Here is a 24,583-nt window from a genome sequence, read left to right as displayed (position 1 = left end):
TTGTCAATAGTTTGTCTCCATTTTCAAACCAGTTTACACACTATTTCAACTGATTCTTAGACACACACACACACACACACGCACACAAATGTGTGACGAAGCCAGAGTAGATATCCAAGTATTGTATTTTATTTTTTAAAGGATTATTTATTTATTTTTATTTATTTTATTTTTTTATAATTTTTTTTAAATTTTTATTTATTTATGATAGAGAGAGAGAGAGAGGCAGAGACACAGGCAGAGGGAGAAGCAGGCTCCATGCACCGGGAGCCCGACGTGGGACTCAATCCCGGATCTCCAGGATCGCGCCCTGGGCCAAAGGCAGGCGCCAAACTGCTGCGCCACCCAGGGATCCCAAGATTATTTATTTATTCATGAGAGACACACAGAGAGAGGCAGAGACATAGGCAGACGGAGAAGCAGGCCCGTTGGGGATTTGATCCCAGGACCCCGGGATCATGCCCTGGGCCAAAGGCAGACACTCAACCGCTGAGCCACCCAGGCATTCCAATATCCAAGTATTTTAAAGACCAGGAAAACTGAGGTTCATAGAGACCAAAATGATTTAGCTTGTCACAGTCACACACGCTAACAAACTGGTAAATATCTTCTATAGAACTTAACTCTATCCAACAGTTATTTATCATTTTTTAAAAAGACTTCTTTATTTGGGGGGGAGAGGCAGTGGGAGAGAATGTTAAGCAGACTCCTCACTGAGATGGAGCCGCATGTGAGACTCCATGTCACAACCCTGAGATCATGACCTGAGCCAAAACCAAGACTCAGCCACTTCACCAATGGAGCTACCCAGGCATCCCCAAGTTACTTCTTTTTAAGAACAGAGGCTTGGTCATAGCCGTTTTCTGGAGAATGAAGTAATTTGAAGAGGGTGGGGGGGAAAGAGGAAGAAAACGGGTTCCAGAGAAAAAAGGGAGAGAAGTGGTGCTACTTGACAGTATCCTACACTTCAAAACAAGCAAGGTGCATTTCACATGTAGAACACAGACAATTAAAAAAATACTTAAATACTTTAGTCCTCCAAATAGTTTCTCCTTTTGGCCTTCATTACTACACTGTTATGCAGATACTGGGGCAGACACTGAAATGTAAGATCAGCAAGAAACTTTTACATGAGCTCCACGATCTCTTAAGACACATAAAAAAATGTTACAACCTGCTCTCGGGACCCTGCTCCTGTCCCTCCAGCACAATACAGTGACATTAAAATAGATGTCTATTTGTTTCATTTGGTAGTTTTCTAAAGTGGTTTTACAAAATAACACTAATGAATATTCTTGCTAAGTCCTTAAGAAAGTTAACTTTTTCTCTCTTGTATCTAAGGTGAAATGACTTCAGCGTGCTTAGAGCTTTCATAAATTTAAGTTTGGATTCTACTTGGATAGTTACTGGAGATGTAAGCAGAAATTTTAAAGTTACCATAATAGCTAACTTAAAAAGCTGTCATATTTTACACAACCATTTTGAGAAAATTCAGTGACTCTTAGCCTACTGGTTCCATAAAACAAAATTATACTAATTCCATTGTAAACAACTTACATAAAATGATAATCTATAAGCTAGAAGATTTAGGTTTAAAGTTTAGGAGTGTGATACTTTGAGCTATTAATCAAGTTCTTATTTTGAATCAGTAAATGTGTTTTAAAGAATTCATTGAATTAAAAAGGAGACCATTCATGAAACCATCGTGTAACATGATGCAAAAGTCCTATAAATCCCTCTTGGTCTTCAGGCACCACCTGTCCCAATCCCCTTGCCCCCTACCCAGCTTCTCTAACATCCTACACTATAAATGCCCCGCCAACAGAGTCTTCTGACTCTGAGTTGAAAGAGTGAGGCACTAAAAGGTAAATTATGCTTTGGTAAGCAGGAAATTGGACGATTCTCCTGAGGTAGTGGAGTTTCTCCTTCTAGTAACGGTTAAAAGTCTAGGGAGTTGAATTAAGAGACAGTGAAGTGTTGGTCATCATACTTAAACACTATCCTGAAGTTGGTGGTTTTAGTGGTTATGTGATTATCCCACACTCCAACAGCTTTTTAGTAGAATCTTGATCGCTATGTGGAAAACTTAAGATATTAAGGTTGCCATGTGACTATGGCAAGCCTTGAAGGCCTGTCTAACTCATTACAACTTGGATTTAATTCCTAACATTCTGTAAAAGTACCTGGCATACAGTTGGAGCTCAGTAACTATCTGATGACTGACTTTTAGATTTCTGATTTAGCTCCATACGATTACAAGGAAAAACAAACATAAAAACACCCAACCAAATGCAGGTTACTTGTCGCCTTTGTGCATGTAATTTTGGATGGCCCTCAAACTACGAGAAGATTAAGTTCGAATGGTACTGGGCCTGGTATAGCACATAAGTCCATATTAGCTCTGTTTATCAGATACCTTATTTCTATCATGATTTTATCATGATGCGATCATGGGATTTTTGGCCATAAATAACTTTTTTGAAGACCAGGTAATCCATTGTCTCTGTTGCTCCTCAAGCTTTTCTGCCAAGCATTTAATCAAGATGGGGTCCACTTTAGAGTCAAATTTATTAGCAAACCAATGTCCTTCATTTATAAGCCACCTTAATTCTGCTGCTCCAAAGATACACACACTTCGAAGGTGGGAGCCAGTACAACGGGGGTACAAAAGGCCTTCATGATAATTCCACTTGACAAGGCGGGTCTTACTCTGTAAGTCAGACACATCCTGGGCTGACCTAGAAATCTCCCCAGGTATTCCTGGTACTCGAATTAAGGTAGCCCAAAAATGTTCATCAGGCGAGTATGTATCTTTAGACCAGACAAAAAAGTCTTTAACCAGGGAGTTGTTGAAAATATATTTAACAAATGCTCGACTTAAAACAAAATAAGCACTGCCAACGAATATCTCAATGTTATGAGGGGGGGCTTCCTTGGAGATGTTTGTCCTTATCGGTAGCTTCACATATTCATAAGGCACTTGTCTGAGTTCATGGTGATAAGTGAATCTTTCCATTTTACTGTTAGGGGGTTTCACTGTTTCTAACATATTTGCTCCATTGAGTTTCTTCAACTCTGACACTAATTCAAAGCTTGACTTCAAAGGAAAATCTTGCCCACACAGATTGATAACATATTTCCACTGAACTGAGGACTTGAGGAGGTCAGATAAGCAATTCAAATCAGCTTGGAGTCTGGAAATGTGTGCATATTGCACTGTCTCTAATTTGGAGGCAATGAAAACATTGGAGAAGCACTTAGCTAAATTGTTCATGGCAAATTTGAAGGTATCAGGTGACTTGTGGTCATAATGGATGCAGTAGATATTGTGCTGGTTGTATATAGCATGGAGTAGCCTTTCAACCATAATGGCGTCTTTATGAACAACCAAAGAATAGGCTATTGGGAAGCTCTTCTCTTCCCTTGAAACAGGCTTTTGATGGTACCCTCTTAGGGATTGATAAACGTCACAATCACTCGTTATTGCCACAACATCCTCATCATCCAAGTCAATGATGTCTTTCCTTCTTATTTCCAGGCTCTTGCCAATTTCCAAAGGTGCCTGTTCATAGATACCTGAACAGTTAACTTCATACTGGACTTCATTCTTCACATTGGTGTATCTGTTCCTTACAAAAGGCGAGGTACTCAGGAAGGCTTCAACCAAGTAAATGCCTCTCTGAGGGAAGAGGAGGCTTCTCACATTTAGAAGCTTCAGCAAGGAGAACAGCCACAGAGTTACAAATAAGATAAAAACTTTCTGCTGTGCTGGGTATTTAAAACAACATTTGAATGTCTTCATTCTGTAGGAGGAAAGAGGAATAATTCAGTTGAAATAAGAGAAAGAGAACTGATAAAATTAGTTCAGTTCAATCAAAATTCACTGGGTACCTTTTACATGCCAACCAGAATGCTGGGCCTCCAGGTAGATAAAACAAGGTTCTCACCCTTATGAGAATCCAGAAATAAGGGAATGAGAATATATAGAATGGTGCTATTTTGTGGTGTTCTGTGTTAAGTATACCTGAATTTTGAGAGCTGTTGGTTACCAGATAGAATGGCCAATTATGTAAACTGCTAAACTATAGGTACTATGTAACTTTTACTGTCTGCATTTCTGCTTAGCATATATGGGGAGAGATTACTGTGGCTTGGGCAGAAATGGGCATCTAATCTACAGAATTAGATGTCAGGAAGGGGTCAGTGGAGATGCATATGGCCTATCTGAGTTTAAAAGGAACACTCGTCTTGAGTCTATCTTCAGATCCTTATTAGATATAGATCTGAAGCCAGATGGGGAAAGTCCAGTGAACCCCACTGCTATAGACTGAACGTTTATGTCCCAATTCATATGTGAACCCTAAGCCCCAGCATGATGGCATTAGGAGGTAGGGGCTCTGGGAAATGATTAAATCATGAGGCTGGGGCCCTCTTTGATGGGATTAGTACCTTTATAAGAAGAGACCCCAGAGAGTTCCCTTATCTGTTCCACCAATGAGGTATAGGTCAATTACATCCAACTATAAAGTCTGAAACAAATCTCCGTGTGCCCCTGTGGGACAACCTCCATGATACACTGTGAAAGAGAAGCAAACAAAATTCTTGACTAGGTATAGTGTGCTCACGTGTGTCAAAAACAGATGATATAAACAGTATCTACACACAAAGAGTCCAGGTTGGCAAACTCCTTCCTCAGTCACAACTACTCAACTCCGCCATGGTAGTGGGAAAGCAGCCACAGATAATATGTAAGCCAGAGGGCCTGGTTGTGTTCCCATGAAACCTTATCTATAAAAAGGCAGGTAGCTAGCTATTTCCAGAAGGATACTGTATATACAGGACAAGGGGAATAGGAGCTGCTTTGCAGGGCAGGGTAAGAGAGGAAGGAGGATTACGGACCTGCATAGGATGGATTTACGTATCACTGAATAGCCTTCTGTACTATTTGAATTTTGAAAAAATGATTATATCACTTTCTTTTTTTCCCCAGATAAAAACAGGCTAATCAAACAGAGGGCACAGACGAGTTTATTTTGGGAGCAGCAGGAAGGGAGAACCAGGAAGCACTCTCCCAAGGTCTGAGGGCAGGAGAACCAGCTGAGTTCATAGGGCTACTTCAAAGAGGCTCAAATCCTGAGACCTGGGGAGGACTGAGGAGCCTGTGTGCAATTTCTTAATGCATCTCAATAAATCTAATGAGGACATAATCATTGTTCCTAGTTTTTTAAGAGAGAGTTAATAAGCAATTTGAACGTGATTTATTTTGATAGATTTCTTCTTCACAGGTCAATTGAAATAGATCTCCTGGGAAGGACAGACCCTCATTCACCATCACTGGAATCACTTCCATTAAAGAACACCACCTATCCACAGAAACTGCCCCCCTCGCCCCCCCAGCTAGTAACATCTCAGTCTCCCCTCTGTGGGTTTCCCCGGGGTCCTGTTTCTCTCTGCTCTTCACACACCCACTGCCCTAGCCGTCTGGATTTTGTCTTCCGCACATATATTGCCAACATCTTTGTCTCCAGGCCTCGCTGGCTGCCCAAACTTCTGACATGAACATTCGGCTGCTTGATGGACACTTCCCCATCTCCACCAAATGTTCTTCAGGCCCCCAACCTCAAATAAGTCCAAAACGGAACTTGACATCTTCACCTCTCCTGTGTTTTCTGTGTCCGTGTATGGTGAGACCACCCACTCACTGACCCAAGCTTGAAATCTGAGAGGCATCTGACTCTTCCATTTCCCTCACACCCACAATGATCAGGTCATCTCCTCCAGTTGCCCAAATCCACCCCTTCTTCTCCAACCCCATAAACCGAATCAGCATCCAGGGAATCCCAGTCAGGCTCATGGCCCTGGGTCCGTTTGTCAGGTCTTTCCATCCACCCAGTCAGGCTCAAGGCCAAGGGTCCTGCCAGTCATTACAGAGCGTGGGAAAACTGACTCCCAATGCACAAGGCCACACAAACCACAACCCAGAAGCTGGAGCACGCATTTAGATGCAGGTGTTATGATAAAATTTGACTCCTGTAGGGAGCCTGCTTCTCCCTCTGCCTGTGTCTCTGCCTCTCTGTGTGTGTCTCTCATGAGTAAATAAATAAAATCTTAAAAAAAAAAGAGAGAGAGACTTACATAAATGGCCAGAATTAATCTACCCAAAGTAAATTTTTGCTTTGTCTTTTCTCCCTTCACTGGTCCATGGCATCTCTACTTAGCACCAGTTAATAGTTCCCTCTGATACCACAGTAGTAAAATGAAAAGATCCCCTTACATTTCTGAAAAGGTCCACAAAGTCTTCCAGAGTTGTCATGGTGTTTATGATGCACCATTTTACTATCTCATCTTCACACATACGTAAAAAGGCAAAGGCTGACTCCCTGTCCTGTCACCCATTTCAAGGGCTCCTTGCAGCCCCACTTCCCCTGTCCTTCCTCAGAAAACCTGGACCCCACACTTCCTGCTTCCAGTCTGGTGCCTGGAGAGTCGGGCTGGAGCCCGGGGCTCGGCTGCCTGCCCAGGGACGGAAGCCAGCAGCTCAGAGCTCTGAGAAGTCCTGGGGAAACCGACCCTGGGTCCCATGTTCCCACATCTGGGCTTCACCAGGCAGGGACAAGCTGGAATTCTAAAGGGACAAGGGAGGGAATTGGGCCAGCCTGGCATCTGGCTCTTGGATTCCTCATCTCCTTTCGTACTCTGGGCATCTTTAAGGAGGAGCGCTCATCTGTCTAGGGGTCAACCCGGGTCATCAGGGGAACCAGGCAGCCCTCCAGTGCCACCCTGTCCCAAGTCAAAACCCCTTCCCTTGCTTACCACTGCCAGATATTCCTTTGACCCAAAGCATTCCTTCCACACGTTAGAAGGAAAAAGAGGAGGCGCAAGCCTTTTGGTTAACGAGTTTTTGTCAAATCCTGAAAGGGACTGTGGGGCTTGGTGAGAGCATACCAGGGCGCGTAGCCCCAGGAAGTCCGAGCCCACAGTTCCTAATGGTGGCTCTGCTCTCCTGGGGACAGAACCTGTGTGTGATACCCACGGGGAGCCGCAGAGGGTTGGGGGCAGGGCGCCGCTCTGGCACTGGCTCCCTGCCCCCCTCTGCAGGCCGCGGGTGGGGAGGATGGGGGTGCTCCTGAGGTCTGATCAGTGCCGGTGAGGCTGCGTCCCTGGCCACACTGCTCCTGGGGGGTAGGGGTGGGGGCTGGGGCAGCGACGTCACTTTCTACGAACACCCAACCCAGCTTCTTCCCTTTAAAAGGCCCGTGAGCAGGATGCAGGCAGGTGTTCTGCGGCCAGGAAGTGGTCTAATAAGTGCTTTACAAACAGGTGCCCCCCCCAGGGCAAGGGGTGCCTCCCATCGACCTGCGCAAAGAGGAAGCCAGTGCAGAGTGGAGGGTGGAGCTGGCCCAGCCCGGGGGAGCTGCGGATCTAGGGCTCCGCTGGAAGAAGGCCTGTTTGGGCAATTCAATGAAAACCCAACAAAGTGGTTGAATGAAGCCTTTTCCGCAAATTCTCTTGTTTACTCGGCCCTTCTGGGCACTGTTCACAGCCTTAAAAGAAACAGCAGGCTTGCAAAAGGCACAGGCTGCCAAGCAATGGGGGGTTGGGGGGGGTCGCCTGGGTGGCCGCAGGGCCGCGGGCTCTTCCAGCCGAGGCCCCACCGTCCTGAGGCACCTGCTCGGAGCCGTGCCGGGAAGCGGGAGGACGGAGAATCAGCCCAGGGAGGAGGGCGGCTGACGGGGAAGGACCCAGTGTGGCCTAGCTTAGCCCCAAGAGGGGGCTGCCGTGCGCATTTGCAGGTGCTGTGGCCCCGGCCCCCCAAACCCCTGGCCCCCTCCAAACCGAGCCCTCTGAGCCCCCGGCTCCCTCCGAGCCCCCAAGCCCCCGGCCCCCCAGCCCCCCGGCCCCCCCCCTCGCCCCTCTGAGCCCCCAACCCCTCCTCCCCCTCCTCCTCCTTCTCATCCCCTCCCCCCTCCCCCTCCTCCCCTTCCCCCTCCCCCTCCTCCCCAACTTGCTTCAAGATCCCGTCCAGACCTGACTCTCCCGTATCATCTATCCTCTCTTCCCACCCACCCCCCAAGTTTTGACATAGATTCAATGTTTTAGAATTCGTGCCCGAGTGCCTGCATGCAGTGCTCTTTATTTTTTTTTATAAAGGATTTTATTTATTTATTCATGATAGAGAGACAGAGAGAGAGGCAGGCAGAGACCCAGGCAGAGGGAGAAGCAGGCTCCATCTGGGGACCCCAGGATCACGCCCTGGGCCGAAGGCAGGCGCTGAACCGCTGAGCCACCAGGGGATCCCCAATGCTCTTTATTTTTTTCCCCAATGCTCTTTATTAATGTAGTATCATCATCATGATGAATGTGGGACCACTGACCACAGTGTCCTTGCGTGGGGCGACGTTCTAAGGCCGCTGCATGTGTGCGATCCCCCCAGCAGATCAAGGAGGCAAGCACTACCTTTCTCTTTCTTTTAGGAGACAGGAAACCGAAACATGCCGTGATTGAGAAATCACCCTAGGTCACACAGAGCTAGGACACCCCCCGCCTTAGTTGAAATCTGAACTGGGAGAATCTGGCTCCAGAGATGCCCCCTTAGCCCTCTAGGTAACCCTGCTCCTCGGAGCATAAAGCTTTCCACAGTAGTTTTAGTCCTTGACACGGATTTCTGACTGCTGTCCTAAAGCTGAAGCAGGGCCGACCCCCTAGCCCGGAGATCTTCCACCCGGTCACCGGGACTGAGTACACTGAGAACTGCCTGGAGCGAGGCTGGGGGAGGAACTTTCTGGCCCTGCAGTCAGGGGCTGGGCAATCCAGGGGCTGCTCAGGAGAGCCTCTAGTCAGTCCTTCAGCCATGGAATCCACTGCAGGAAAACCAAGGTGGCTCATCCTATGAATTCTTGTCTCATATCCCATCACTGACAGTTTACTTACTGATTTACTTGTTTTGGTAGTGGCCAGTCACACGGTTTGGGTTTAAACAACTTTCTGGGTGAAATCTCTCTCCACGTGAAGAATATTCCCTCTGGGCAACCTTTAAATTCTTAAACTTGGCATCACTACATGTTAGTGTGAAAAATAGGATTTGAAGAGTTTATTGATTTAGAAACATCAAGATTTGGTGTCTTCCTAAGATTTTACAAAGAAGAATGATCACTCAAGAACATTAATATAAAGATGAGCTCACTAAAAATACAACAAACAACCCCCCCCCCCCCGCCCCATCTAGTTAAATAAGCTAAGGTCCTTCTACTGTAGCTCCTTGATTTCAATAAGGTCATCAATTCTCCCCTTGATGACTCGCTCATCACCAAACCAAGCGAAAGTTGTAGAGTAGGCCCATTAGTGGGAGGATGACTCAGCAGAGATGCCTTTCCTTAACACCCCCACAGCACCTGAAGAGCCTGTAAAGGAGCAGAAAGGCAAGTTCCTTGCCCAGATGACCTTACATTCTCATTGTTCTAGAGGGAAGCTGACAAGGCAAGTAATGATCAGACAGTAAGTAGGTAAACAGCAACCATGTAAAACACAGGAATGGCATGACTGGGTCAGTCAGAAATACATAACGAAGGGAAGACAAGCCCTCCAATAATAAGTTGTTATGGGCTCAAGAAGGAAAAGGAAATGCTTTTCCATTCTCTGTGAATAAAGGAAAACACTTTCATTAAAAAAAAAAAAGAGAAAGTCAGAAATGTGTCAAGAGGAAAATAAAGCTCACCAGTAATCCACCGCCTGGCAAAAGTGTTTTGTGGCCCTTATGTCCTTCCAGAGTGTTTTCAATAAAGACACACCATTGTGGGCTTGCTTTTTAACAAGAAGTCTTACCATAGAGGCCCTGTCTTACCTGTTTCTTTCACTTCACAACCTACTGTGAATAAGTCCTATTCTAAACTGTGTCTGTAAATTGTTAGGAATTAAACAACTTCTGAGGTCAACATGGTTTTCTATAGGAAAAAAAAAACATTTTAATAATAGAATTTACTTTTCTGGGCCTTCTTCACCAAAGCTTAATTATTCTGTAATTCCTGAGGAAATCTAGAAGCAAAATCCTAGAACTGACAAGGACTTTAATAGTAATGGAATCCAAATTCCTCCTTCTCTAGAGGAAAACACAGTCCTAGCCATCATCTAATGGTGTTTCACTCTTGGGATGCCAGGAATATGTGTAGTCCATTGTAAACATGTCTGTACATCCAACAGCTCCCCAACAAGAGACTAGACAGAGGGGGGACTTCTATTCCCCAATAGCTAGACCCCTCGTGGTGGCATTCAGTCCAGCCTGGCTCCACTGCCACCTCCACTGAGACTGCTCAGGTCCAAGTCAATGAAACTCATCATGACCAGATGCAGTGGACACATTCCTGTCATTTCCTAATGGTCTATACCGAGCACTAAAACCAGTTGTATTATTTATTCCATTCAATAAAACTACGAAGTTAATTATCTCTTTATCTCTTTCTTTAGCCCCCCTCCCCATCACTGTCCCCATTTTTCAGATTAGGAAAATGAGTTACTGAGGATAAATAGCTAGTATGTGAAAGACAGCATTTTCAACTCTGGCCAATTTCAGAGCCTCCAGTATTAACCACAGTGCCAGGATGCCTTTCCAACCTCATGGCGAGAGTAGAATCCTGTTGGTTCTACACCTAAAATGTGTTTTGAATTCACCCACACTTTCCCACTCCACAGGAACCACCATAGGCCAAGCCATCATCAGCTCTTGCCTCTAAAAAAAAAAAATAATAACTTCCTCACTAGCCTCCCTTGTGTCCCTGTAATCCATTCTCTGTACTGTAGCCAAAAAGATCGTTTAAACACATAAATCAGACTGCTCTCCTCCCTAGTCCCACTCCCTACACTTAAAAACCTTCATCGGTGTTTCATTGCACTTAGAATAAAATCAGAAATCCTTTCCATGCCACAAGGCCCAGCCAGTTCCTGTCCATACCTTCCTCTCCAACTTCATCTTATTCTGCTCTTCTTCTAGAAGTTTCTATAACAGTGGTCTCTTTCCTCCCTCAGGACCCTTGCACGTGCTCTGCTCATGTTCAGACCATTTTTCTCTGGATCCTGGAGTTATTGGCTCCTCTCTGTCCTTCAAGCTATAGGAGAAATGTCCTTTCCTCAGGGTTTCTCTGATTACCCTTCTCTAGTCTTTTTCCTGACTGTTGAACTCCTTGTTTTCTTCCATCCACTCATCACAGCAGCAGTAACTTTGCTTGTTTTTTCTGTGTCTCTGACAGACCTTGCTCCTGCTCCACCTCCAGCTCCAGGTACATACCTAACTGGCACAGGGTAGTTAGTTGTTCAGTGCGACAAAGTCTGAAGACCTAAGTTCTAGTCTGGGCTGTGCCATCAAAAACTCTTCAAGTTGGGGCTCTTGGGTGGCTCAATTGGTTGAGCCTCTGACTCTTGGTTTTGGTTCAGGTCATGATCTTGGGGGATGTGGGCTCAAGCCCCTTGTGGGGCTCTGCACTCAGTGTGGAGCATGCCTGTTCCTCCCCCTGCCCCAACTCATGCTCTTGGGAGTGCTCATTCTCCTCAAATAAATAAATAAAATCCTTAAACAAAACCCAACCTAACTCAAATCACCCTGGCAAGTCATTTAATCTTGGGCACGTGCTCACTTCCCATGTGTTAAATGAGATAATAAGTCTCTCTATCCCGCAATGCTATCATGAAGGTCCTATAACACAGGCATATGAAAGGGATACAGAAAACATCTTTGGTATGCAATGTCAGGTCCCAGGACCTCTACAAGAGGAATGGTTCTTGGGAAAACTGGGAAAGAGTCCATACGTTATGGTTTAGTTTTCTTTTTCTGAAATGGCCCATGCATTATTTCCCACATTCTGACGCTGTAATTATTTTTTTTCACTCCCTGACAACATTCTTTTTTTGTTAACGTCCAGTGCATATACTGTTCCTGAAGACATACACAAGTGCAAATGCTATACTCACCGCCTTTGACAATAAAGGCCTGAATGAAAATGCTGGGCAGGAACATGAGTTTGTCAAACGCCTGCTTGTAATTCTATCAACTAGTAACTTCACTGAAGTGTCTTAGTTTTTGAGACACTTATGGAGACACTTTATGGGGTCATTTAAAGTCATATGAGAAATGAGCAACCCACATCAGGATGTATTTACCAGATGGCGGTCCCTCAAGGTCATCAGAGATCTGGGCTGCAGCAAAAAAAAAAAAAAAAAAAAAAAAAAAAAGAAAGAAAGAAAAGAAAAAGAAAAAAAGAAAAGTGCAGAAACAGCCAATTTTTTTATAGTCACAAAAAAAAGAGAAGAAACCAACGTGGTTCTGGCTTTGTTGCATCTGGTCCAGAGGCCAAACATCAAAAGCTGATTGTGTACCTCGCTGTGCAAAACTACAAGGCTAAGTCTTTAGCAGGAAGTCTAAAGGTCCATAAATGATCCTATGGAATGAAGTTTCTATTTTGTAAGTTTGTGACTGTCATTATATGTTGCACAACATTAAGGGCTTTTTTCATGAAGAAAAAAAAAGGATGGGATTTCAAAAATAAAATGTGTTCCTCCTTTTTAGATATAAAAGGTTACCAAAAAAAAGGTTGATTAGTGTATTTGACCTCTGCCTCTCAAGCTTGATGAACAGCAACATTACATTCCTTTCTTAGGTTCTTCTCTTCTCTGCCTTCCACATTTAGCTGGACACAATATAGAACCAAAATAAATTTGTTATGTTCTAAATGTAAAATGTGGGTTGAGACTATCTTGGCTTCTTTTTCTATAAAGAAGAAAAACTGAACAGAGAGACATTTGTGTCTTTCTTGAAAATATATGTTTAGTGTGCTAGAAAGAGAAAAAAACTTACCCCACCCTAGGTTGGCACCCCCTCCCTCCCACTGAAGTTTCTAGAAGCACTTATTTGGCATCATATGGCTAACTCCATATTTTATACTGGCCAAAATTAATTCCTCAAAGGTTAGGTAGCAGCTAAAGAGGTACAGTAATTCTGATTTGTATGTGTGCACTTAAAGTAGAATCTTGAATGTCCGTAAGTACATCCCAGAGGCAGCACAGGGATAAACAGATGTGAATGCAGACTATGGATGGCAGAGATGGCTTAAGGCCAGGCCACACTCTCCATGAACGGATTAGACACACTCTGTTTTGAATCATCAGGAAAGCACCTTTGTTTTCTGTGTTTTGTTGCTGTGGTGGGAAGCTGAGGGGGAGACTTTAATCTCCTTCTGCACTTGCACGGAAAAATCCAAGACCGGCTACCCTGGCATGACTTTGTCATTTCATAAAGATCTATGTTTCTTGGTTTAAAATGTACATATTGTCCTGAGAGCTTGTGTGCATGTGTATAGACACAAAAAAGACCCAGGATTTTAAAATTAAGATAAAGGGGTGGAACAAATAAAATCTGCAGTGCTTTGAAAAAATTCTGACAAATAGGAATTTCAAAGGCTGGGATTTCATGTAAAATGTCTCCAGAAGTCAAATCTAGAAATTACTCCAGGAAGCTCTCCAGTTGGCATCTACTACAAGGATGCATTCTAGCAATGGTTTTAATTAAGATAACGCATCTCAACATACAGGCTTACATATATATAGGCTTATATTTTAGATTAATACAATAAAAAAGTAAAAGATTGGTTAGTTAAAAATGATCTAGGCAAACATTAACGCCAACTGTACATAATGCAAGTATAAAACCAGGCTCTTCAGATTTGCACACGGACTATAGCATTACAATCATTAAATCAGTATGGCACTGGTGTCAGACCAGTTCAGTGAGATGAAATTCAGAAAAAGACTCAAGTAGGTGAGAATTTTCCCTATGGCTCTGGTAGAGATAGCCAGTTGCTCTCCATTATCCATCCTCCCTCCCTTCTTTACCAAGAGAACCCCTACATCATTGCTGGCAGAAATGTGCTCCCTGCAAAGCCTTTCACGGCAGTCTCCATTGTAGAGGAACGGTCAGCACAGGATACTGTGGGGTACCTGGGCAAGTTCTTTACAGAAGCCTGATTCAAGGGCAGGCATGCCATTTTGTTCCTTTTTCCCCTTTGCCCACTTTTCTGCATGGAACTCTGGTGTGATGGCTGAACTTACAGTAGCCATAGTGGGACCATGAAGAAAAGGCCAAGGGACAATCAGAGCTCTCAGCTATGAAATCCTTAAACCACTGAACCAGCAGCAGGAAACCACTGTGCATACTTGTTATATGAGTAAAATACGCTGTTAAGTCTAAGCAACTTCACAAAGATGCACTTTGAAAGATGACCATGTGAAAATGGTGATGCTTCACACACACATACATGAACACACAAGCAAGATTGAGCATAAATGTAAACTAGGTTACAACTATTTGTACAACAGTATGATCCTGCACATGGTCAAGTGTGAGCTTCTACGTCTCGGGCGATGTGAACTTCTCATCTGTGTTTAGAGGCAGATGGAGGCCTTAGGTAAACATCTGAAGGAGAGTAGACACGAAGATTTACCAAATTAACTCTGATACTGGCACAAAGTGTGCAGCACGCGCACCCCACTTCGGGGGAGCACTCCCCAGCTCTTGGCAAACCTCCACCGTGCATGGTTCTAGTCACAAGCAGGGGGTAGGCCACGTGATCTCTGAAAGCACCTGCAGGCAGGCTGCCTTCTTGCGAGCTTATTTGTAGATAATTTGTTATCTATCTATCTTCACCCATGTAGGGTGAAGCTGTTGAGTTCTGAGCAACCCCCCTCCCCTGCCGTTCCCGCCTGACCCCATTCCTCTCTGACCCTCTGCATCTCACCCTCCGCTTTACACTTCTCTGTACAACATAACTGGTTTGGAACTTACAGCCGATAATTTTGAATTTAAGTCCCAACTTCACTAAGAAGCTGCCACCAGTCTAGTCAGCCCTCTGCCTCCTTGCCTGGCCACCAGGCGGAGGCGCCCCCACCCCCATGGATGCTGGCATGGCTGGGCGCCCGCCTGGGGCACTCTGGCGGCAACAGCGGATGGGCAAGGGGCGGAAGTGTGTAAAGGGGCCACGGCCAGCGGAGGAGCAGCAAGCCTCACGGTCCAGCAGCAAGCAGCCCCGCAGGCGGAGGGCGCCGGGCCCAGGGCTCCCCTTCCCCGGACCACGGGCCTCCTGCGCCCACTGCAGTAGTCTTACAACTTCTCCGTAGGCTTGACTCTTTCAAAAAGGGTAGCCGTTTTTTCCTGTTAAAAGTAAGAATCACAGGGGTCAACAGGAGTGTGCGGGACTAAAAGCCCTCAAAAGTCTCTGCCTCACATTGGGATTCAGGCACCTCACTTTTAAAGATTTGTTTAAAAATTGTATTTATTTAAAATTTTTAAAAAATAAAAAAATAAAAATAAAATAAAAATTTTATTTATTCCTGAGAGACCCAGAGAGAGAGAGAGAGGCAGAGACCCAGGCAGGGGGAGAAGCAGGCTCCTCGCAGGGAGCCCGATGTGGGACTTGATCCCGGGACCCCAGGGTCACACCCTGGGCTGAAGGCAGACGCTCACCTGCTGGGCTCCCCGGGTGCCCCTGGGCATATATTTTACATATACCATCATCTTTATACCCTACTTTTATCCCCCTTCAACTGATTCCCATCCATCCATCAAACGTTTACTGTGTGCCTACCACCCCCAGGGAGGCCCTGGGTTAGAATCCAGGGACAGACAACCAGAAAGTGTCCTGCCTGGAGGAGTCCAGGGAGAGACAGTGTGGTCCTAGGTGACCTGACAATACAACCCAAGAAATCGCAGCTATTTTGGTACATTTGAATATTTTTGGACAAAGATAATCTCTCAGAAAAGGTGGGTCACCAGCTAGCGTGAAGAGATGGTTCTTTAATCAGGGATTTTCTTGGCATAATATTGATTCTATGTTCCTTCTTTTTAGGTTCTCTTGTCTGGTTCCACATCCCTTCCTTCAGCTCCATAATCTCCATAATCGTCTCTTTTCACCATTTAGTCTTTGCAGCCTCATTGGTGTCTACTTTGTGTGTCACTCCTCTCCTGTCCCCTGATGCACCTGCCAGCACACCTACCTGCCTGCCTGCCTGCAAGCTGGGCAGGGCGCTCGCTGGGGAGCTAAGGACCAGGGCACCCTCCCTGGCGGCTCAGGTGGCAGGCGCGGGCGGGGAGAAGGCACCCACTGCAAATATTCCAAATGCGCCACCTGACGCAGAGAAGCAGAAGGGAGACGGCGGAGGCCTGGCAAGCAGAGCAGCTGGTAGGCCTTGTTCTTCTGGGTCGCGGCCCCAACGACCCCCTCTGCCGCAGCTTGAACGAGCGACCCCACCACGGGCCTCCTGGGTCTGGAAAGTGACTGGGAGGAGTTCCAGGGGTGCAGAGCTTTCAGAAATAGGTTCAACCCATCCAAGAGCAGATAGGCCGACTGTCTAAGTCTGAACATGGACAGGAAGCTCTCCTCCAAAGGGACCACCACATCTCCGGCCCCCTTAGCTAGGCTGGAGAAAACAGAAGGAGAGGAGGTGAAAGAAAAGCAAAGAGCTACAAGTACAGATACTCGTGGGGATTTACTTGAGGTTATAAAGAGCTCCCTTAGCACCAGGAACCTTTTTTTTTTTTTTTTTTTTTTTGCTTGCCATGGCAAGGGGGCACATCACATCAAAGGCGTTTGGGAGCATCTTGAAGGAGAAAAGCGGGTTTCGATTTCTTTGAGACCTTTGCAGTTTGCTTTAAGACCAGTCTTTTGATGCAGGAGGAGGGAGGCAGAGAGGGCTCGAGTAGGGCTGCATAAGGATCCTGAATGACCTAACAGTGTAGGATTCCAGGCACTTTTTCATGCTCTAGCAACCATGGCTAAAAGCATTCCTGCCATAAAGTTGTTTAGCTTCCTGCATTTTTAAACTTTTTTTGTGTGCTCATATTACCTAACTGTACTTTTTCAAAAATCCTATATGAATAAAATTCCACACTAGAGAAGTTTTATATAACCTAACTCTCTTGGCTAAAGGTGAGCTTTAGCACAAAGCTCTTGAGGTTTAGAGCTTGGTGGTTGGTAGTGAGGGGTGGGGTAAAGCAGAGGGAAATGACAAGGCACATTTCTTGTTTCTGATTATCTTAAAATTTTTTTAAAGATTTTATTTATGTATTCATGAGAGACACACAGAGACAGAAGCAGAGACACAGGCAGGGGGAGAAGCAGGCCCCCTCCCAGGACCCCAGGGTCACACCCCGGGGCCAAAGGTAGACGCTCAAACACTGAGCCACCCACGCGCCCCGTAAAGTTTCTGGATTCATCTTAATCTGACTATAAATAAGGTGAAACTTACTCTCTATGGTACCTATAAACAGGCTGTGTCGGTAACACAGCTTAACTGATGGTGTAAGCAGGACAGAGAGAGGGCAGCAATCATCCCAGTCTTGGATTCCTGACCCCGTGCTGCTGGGGTCTGTAGGGGTCCTGGGCGGGGTTGGGGAGCTGGGGGGACACTAAGGATAGAGTTAGGGAATAAAGTCCTCGTGGAGCAACCACGTGAAGGATACTTCAGAGCAGCTGTAATTTAAATGCAAACAATGATGGAGTTGATGACAATCCTTCAGATGTCAGCCACAAGGACTGCCAAAGATGCCAAACTTTTCAGCCTCATTAACTGCGAGGAAGGCCTCTAACAAAGATACGCACATTGTTATTAATTCCTCTGGTCAGGACATCAGCAAATCAGCGGAGGACACGAAGGTTTATATGAAAGAGGACAGAAAGAGGATCCAAACAGATTTGGACAGGCTGGAATCTAGTACAATGCAATTTAATGCCGATAAATACAAACACTGACATTTAGGTCCAAGAAATTAACTGCACTCGTACCAGATGGAGAAAAGGGGTTTAACAGGAGCATTTGTAGGGAACAGTTCAGGTCTGGCAGATTGTCTGCTTGGGAGGAGTCACAGTTTGTTGGGTGTGAGGCTGCCAAAAGATTTTTTTTTTTTAAAGGCAGCAAAGGCAAACCAAAACCCAAATCAGGGCGGTCCTGGACAGCATGAGAACCACAAAGTTGTGGAACATGACAGCCGAGCACACTCTTAGAAAGGGATGGGTCCCTATTCAGGTACAACCCTCCACGAGGGCGCGGAGGGCCAGAGGTCAAGTAGAACAGAGAGAAGCTAGTGACCACAGGAGGGCAATGGTAGGTCAAGGCTGAAGAAGTAAACATTCAAGAGGGAGGAAAGCTGGCTCTAAATATTAAAACAAGGGTGCTGGGCCCTGTCCCCAGAGGTTCCAATCCAGCAGACCTGGGTGGTCTTGGAATTTGCATTTCGAAGCTCCCAGGGGATGCTGACACAACTGGCCCAGGAACACTCTCTAGAGCTCTAAGAAACAAAATTGTAATTCAGAAAAAACAAATTGTATTTTCTGAGATTTTACTAAGATACAATGGCCATTCCCCAGTAAATCTAAATTAGGAAATGTACTGGTTTTAAAACCACACACATTGATTAAGATTACGCTCTTTTTAACATTTTATGTTGCTAAACATAAGTTCCACCTTTATTTTTGGGCCTTAGCAATTCTTATTAGTTCAGCTTCGTAGAGCAAAATTCTGTTTCTGCTTCATTTTCTGACCTTTTATATGGCAGGCAATCCCCCTCTGGTCTGCTTCCATGCTTCCCATACTATGTGTTATATTCGGCAGGTCAAGCTTCATTACATATTAAAATGTGACCCATTTTTTATCAAATGATATCTGGCTCCCCACATCTTCTAAAATAGCAGATATTGATCCAGTCCTTTCCCCCAAAAGCCCACACCGAGCCCACCATGCCCAGGGGTCCATTAGGTTTCAAACCAGCTGCATTCAATTACTGATTAATTTTATTTGATCTCATATACTTGAAGCTTTAGCTTTTCGATCCCAGTAGGAAAATTACCAGCCTATGGAATGCATATAAAATGACATGCAAAGCAATGCAAATTAATACAAAACATACACCTCTAAATTGCTTGGGTAAAGTCTGTAAGGTTTGTTTTTCTCCAGTCTGATGAGCAGTGACCAGATTCTTCTATTACAATGTATTTCATATGGCACCCAGCCCCTGACACGTGTTAGTACGCCAAGTGGAAGAGGCACCTCTGCCTGCAAATCGGGCAAATGGGATCCAAGACTTAACTTCGCCACTGGTTCTACAGTCTTGTACAAGTTCTCAAAATTCTCCGGTTCTCAGATCCTACATCTGGAAATGGTGGAAGTGACATCATCCTAATAAAACCAGCAGCCCTGGAGCTTACGGAGTGCTCACCACAGGCTGGCACAACACACACATGCGCACACCCATGGCTGGGCACACATCGTGTACACATTGTCTGTGCGTGACACACACATGCCCTCCTCACGGCAGCCCATGAGAGGGTAGCATAAAGCACACCCCCTGTGGGTGTGGTGCCACTTCAAAGGCCAGGAAACTCTTGCAAGGCCATAAGTGAGGGAGTGACAAGGTCAGAAATGAGGCCTCATGGGCCGCCCGGGTGGCTCAGCGGTTTAGCACCGCCTTCGGCCCAGGGCCTGATTCTGGAGACCCAGGATCGAGTCCCATGTCGGGCTCCCTGCATGAAGCCTGCTTCTCCCTCTGCCTGTGTCTCTGCCTCTCTCTCTCTCTCTCTCTGTGTGTGTCTCTCATGAATAAGGAAATAAAGTCTTAAAAAAAAAAAAAAAGACATGAGGCCTCAGCAGTCTCCCTCCAGGGGCCACTCAGCCATGCTGCAGCTTTGTTGCAGGATTCCTACCTGCGTGTTTCTAAATATGAAGTTAAATATGAAGTTTGCCTGACCTACCAAGTGAGAATTCAAATCGCACAGTCCTATGCGCTTCAAAAGATGTTTCTGTAAGACGGTGACAGTCGGTTAGAGCGCTCGATACCGCCATGCCAGCACCATCAGACCGTTTTACCTCAGAGGACTCCAGGTGTCCTCTCCTGCCCTCTCGCCCCATCCCGTTCACACATATAACTTATGTCAGACTCCCTCATGGTCGAGGAGCCTTCCCGCTCTCCTGCCTCTCTCTCGCCGGGGCGCTTCCAGGAGCCGCGCCTGAGGGCCAGGGCCCTGTGCCAGCGGCCCACAGCACAGCCGCACCACGCGGCGCTCGCTCCCACACGGGGTGAGGTGGGCCGCCGGCTGCCGGCCGCCCCCACAGGCAGGGGCTCGGGCCCGCGCTCCGCAGGCCGCAGCCAGGCCCACCGCAGGCTGAGGCCGCCTTCTCTGGAGCACCAGAAAGCAGCTCAGGCTCAACCAGCCAAACCTTTCTTTCCTCTACAATCTGCCCCTCGTCTGCTGTTACTTCTTTCTGTAGAGGCGACAGCACCTGCCCGAGGCTGGAGGGAACCCCCGCCCGGAGCTGCGCGGAGTCGCCCATGCGACCGCCGTCCGCAAGCCACTCCCGAGCCCGCCCGCCTGAATCTAAGCGCTTGTGTGACCCTAGGCCGCGGCCTCAGCCTCGCCACCGGGCCTCTCGGACCCTGGGGACAGCCCTGCCTCCCTTCCCGGCGCCTCACATCCATTCTCACACAGCGACCCAGCTGTTGCTTGGAACGGAAACCTCCCGAGGACACGCGGGTGTGACACTGTCCGGAGGACGCCTCCCCGCACGGCGCCGCGGCGCGCTGGCAGCTGCTCACCCCACCGGGCTCCGGCCCTTCGCCCCAGGGGCCCTGTGCTTCCCGCCCTTCCGCCGTGGGGGGCACCGTTCCCTGAGGGGGCGACGCTCCCCCTCCTCCCGCACTTCCTGTAAGCCGCCGCGACTCCTCCTCAGGCCCCCCCAAGTCTCCCCGGCCGCCTCCTGCCTCTGCCCGAGACTCAGCACCGCGCCGGCCTGGGCAAGCGCCCCTGCACTGACCTTCCACATGGAACCCCATCCCCTCGCTACTCGCTGTCCCCGGCCTCCCCGCCAGGAGGCACCCCTGAGGCGGACGCGGCAATGCTGGTGCGGGGCGCTGGCCGAGCCCGGGTCACCACCTCCCGCGCCCGAACCGGCGGCTCCAGTGCAGGGAGTCTCCGGGGACGGAGCAGGAGCTGGGCACGTCGGGCGTGCGCTGCTTGCACACCTGCCCCGCCGCCAGCCGCACCCCCCCTCCGCTGGCCGACACCCACCTCCCCGCCCGGCCTGAGGGCACCGGCTCAGGGGCCGGGGCCAGGGCCTCTGGCCATCCCCGCTAGGCCGACCCCCGAGCTCTGGGAAGGGCTCCCCGCGGCCGCCCCGGCGGTTCTCCAGGTTCAGCCCCGCACGACCCGAGTCTTTGCTGCCGCTTCGGCGCTAATAACGACGCGAGTTCCACAGCCGCAGTCACTTCTCCCACCGCACTGGATCCTCAGAGGGCGGCCCAGGAAACGTTCCCTGCGGCAATTCATTTGTTTCCAGAGATTTTAATTTCTCAAGACAGACACTCAACAAAAGCTGTCAAAGGGGGGGGGATCCCCGGTGGCGCAGCGGGTTAGCTTCTGCCTTCGGCCCAGGGCCTGATCCTGGGGTCCCGGGATCCAGTCCCACACCGGAACCGAGTCCCGCGTCGGGCTCCCTGCATGGGGCCTGCTTCTCCCTCTCTCTCTCTCTCTCTCTCTCTCTCTCTCTCTCTCTCGTCTCTCATGAAAAAAAAAAAGCCGTCAGAGGGGACAGTTGGGCTGCTAAGCAGCTGAACAACAAGGGACGCTTTGCGCACCTGAGACCAGGGCGGGGGCTCCGCGACACCTGGCGCTGTTCCCGGTGCCCCCAACGCCCCGGTGCGCCGCTCTTCCATTTCACGGGGGAGAAGAGGCAAGAACTAGGGCCCGAGGGCTGCGTGCGGCCGGGGCGGGCGCGGCCAGGACTCGGGCGGAGCCGGGAGGGCGCGGGCCGGGTCCCCGCCGCCCCCGCGGGGCCTCCCTCCCGCACCCACGGGCCGCAGCCAGGTGCGGGCCGGCCGGGGGCCGTGGCGCCCAAGTTTTCCCGGCGGAAAGTGGGCGCGGAAAAGCCGGTCAGGGCGCCCGGGGCCCGCCGCCCCCCGCCGCCCGCAGCTGCGCACCCGCCCGGCCTCCTGGGTGGCCTGCGTGGCCGGGGCCGCTTACTCACGCGGGGCCCCGCGGCCGAGGGGGCAGCGCGGCGGGGGCTGCGCTCCGGTCCCTGCGCTCGGGTCCCGGCCCGCGGCGGCGGCGCTCCCGCCTCCTCCTCCCCGCTCGCCGACTCCGGCCGCCGCTCGACTGGCTCTCGCTCGGCCCGGGGGCGGGGGGCGCCGGGGGCCCAGTGACGCGCAGAGGAGAAGCGCCGTCGCCGCGCCCCGCCGCGGAGCTCCCCGCCCCGCCCCGCTCCGCCCCGCCCCGCTCCCCGCCCTGCACTCCGCACCCCGCCCCGCCCCCGGCTTCCCGCCCCGCCCCCGGCTCCCCGCACCCCGCTCCCCGCACCCCGCTCCCCACACCCCGCCTCCAGCTCCCCCACCCCGCACCCCGTTCCCCGCTCCCCACACCCAACACCCCGTCCCCGTCCCCCGCACCCCGTCCCCCGCTCCCCACACCCCGCCTCCAGCTCCCCCACCCCGCACCCCGTTCCCCGTTCCCCGCTCTCCACACCCAACACCCCGTCCCCGTCCCCCGCACCCCGTCCCCCGCTCCCCACACCCCGCCTCCAGCTCCCCCACTCCGCTCCCCGTCCCCCGATCCCCACACCGGGTCCCCCGCTCCCCGTCCCCGCCCCCGCCCCGCTCGCCGCTCCTGACAAAGTTCCGAGGCGCGCGCCCCACCCTACCGCCGGCGGGGCCTAGCCCTGAGCCGCCCCCCCCCCCCCCGCCCTAAGGTCACCAGGCCTCGCCCCCCGCGGCGGCCGGCGGACCAGAGGTCTGGGGAGCCCGCCGACCTGCCCGACCTGCCGGGAGTCGCGGTGACCAAGCAAACGTGCGTCTGCGGCTCCTGGCTGGGCTCGGGAGGCCGCGGCCCTGCGGGAAGCGCCACACGGGACAGGGCCCCGCGGCCGAGGAAGCTCCGCAAGGGCGTGCGGACCTGGCGCCTTGGCCCATGAACAGGTGCAGAGTTGTTCCTCAGCCTCCCTACGTGTCAGCCCGGGACCCTAGGCGGGGTGCGGGCGGAGCCTGGGGGGCGGGACGGGCTGGCCCAGCACCCGGAGCCTGGGGGGCAGGACGGGGTGGCCCCGCACCGGGAGCCGGGGGCGGGGGACGGGCTGGCCCCGCACCCGGAGCCTGGGGGACAGGGCAGCACCGGGCTGGCCCCGCACCGGGTGGTGGAAGGAAAGCCGGCGCGGACCCACTCGGCCACTGGGCAACATCTGCGACGTTAAGTGTCCGCACTTGGTAAAGTGGAGGCGACGAAGGCGACCCGTTTGAGGACCCAGAGTGGGGGGTCCCACAGGCTCAGCCAAGAGGGCTCCCGGCTTTAGGCAGGATGACAATCAAAGCTTTGCCAGGAGGAAGTGAAAACACAGTCTAGTGAGTAGCTTGAGTGAGCGCGAACAGCAGAGGGCTGTCTGGGAGATTCGGGCTGGGGGCTCCGGGTAGGTGCTCCTTCAGGGATCCACGGTGGGGTCCAATCAGAGGTGAGTGACAGGTGATTCTTAGGTGTTATAAGTCACCCAAGACGGGGGGTGTCGATGCCAGCGTCAGCTCAGGTTTGTTGAAAGCTAAAGGTCTGGGATCTGGCTAGATGTTATCAGGCGTTTGAGGACCTGGTGCAAAACTCAGAGAATGATGAATTTTGTTGTTTCGGCCCTGGACGGGGAACACAGCTTCTTCGGTGTTTCAGATGCAAGATCCAGAACGTGAGTAAATGGGGCCTGGCCGAGAGCCAGCAGGGGTGGGCTCCATTCTACAGCCGGTCCCTTCGGTTTCCCTGCTTCAGGTGCTTTACCTGTGCTGGCAATTGCCATCCTTCCAGAGGTGTCCTGAGTGCTCCTGTTCCTTTCAGGGCCAGAGGATCCGAGGCCCTGCCTTTCTAGCAAAGGAGGGACATGAGGCAAGTCAACCAGAGCTAGCTTGTCCCTTCCTTCCTGTCAGTCCACGCCCGTTGACCAGCTGTATGCCTGGCTGGTTGGCGGGGAGTAAGATAGGGCCAGGCCCTGATATCCCGGGAATCCCAAATAGGGAGCGCTGCATAGGACCTCATACTCTTTATTCCGGATAGCTAGAGTGTGTCCATAGTAGTGGAAACGGTGAGACAACTCTGCCTTTGAAAAAATTGTGCCAGGGGAGGAAGTATTTTCAAGCTGCCATTTTCAAGTAAACGTCCAGCTTTGCACTTACCTTCTTTTCCCCAGCGGGACCTCCTCTTCCTGCAAGAGTGAGGTAATTCACCCTTCTGGTCTCCCTCATCTGCACAAGATGATGATGAAAAAAGCAAGTGAAGCTTCTGTTGTCCATCTTGGGTGCCATTCTAAGCGATTTATGCAGACTCTTTCAATCCTGACAGTTCCAAGGGAGGTGCCATTTCTGTTCTGACGCTGTAAGTGAGGAGAGGAAGCAAGTGAAGTGCAAACTTGCCAGTAAATGAAATGGCCAGAACTCAGACCCAGGTGGTCTGTCCCAAGTATCCATCCTGTGAACAATGGAGGAAACTGAGGCCACCACACTGGAATTCAAGGGGTCCACCGGCCCACAACAGCC

The 24,583-nt window shown here is 49.8% G+C and overlaps 1 protein-coding gene across 3 annotated transcripts; it reads right to left on the bottom strand.

Moving 5' to 3' along the window:
- Positions 1 to 390: 390 nt before the first annotated feature.
- Positions 391 to 24,346, bottom strand: GCNT4 (glucosaminyl (N-acetyl) transferase 4). 3 transcript variants are annotated; one of them, XM_055334591.1, is made up of 3 exons: positions 22,051 to 22,242; positions 15,144 to 15,190; positions 391 to 3,803 (listed from the first exon to the last, which is right to left on the bottom strand). In XM_055334591.1, exon 3 carries the CDS (start codon positions 3,800 to 3,802, stop codon positions 2,438 to 2,440), a length of 1,365 nt encoding a protein of 454 aa, XP_055190566.1. In that variant the 5' UTR covers position 3,803; positions 15,144 to 15,190; positions 22,051 to 22,242; the 3' UTR covers positions 391 to 2,437. The 3 variants fall into 3 exon arrangements, with proteins under 3 accessions (XP_055190566.1, XP_055190643.1, XP_055190491.1); XM_055334668.1 differs by lacking the exons at positions 15,144 to 15,190; positions 22,051 to 22,242 and adding an exon at positions 24,224 to 24,346; XM_055334516.1 differs by lacking the exons at positions 15,144 to 15,190; positions 22,051 to 22,242 and adding an exon at positions 21,662 to 21,935.
- Positions 24,347 to 24,583: the final 237 nt, after the last annotated feature.

The sequence above is a fragment of the Nyctereutes procyonoides genome, unplaced genomic scaffold (genome assembly GCF_905146905.1).
Source record: "Nyctereutes procyonoides isolate TBG_1078 unplaced genomic scaffold, NYPRO_anot_genome, whole genome shotgun sequence".
NCBI lineage: Eukaryota > Metazoa > Chordata > Mammalia > Carnivora > Canidae > Nyctereutes > Nyctereutes procyonoides.
This window is presented reverse-complemented; position numbering and strand designations above follow the sequence as displayed.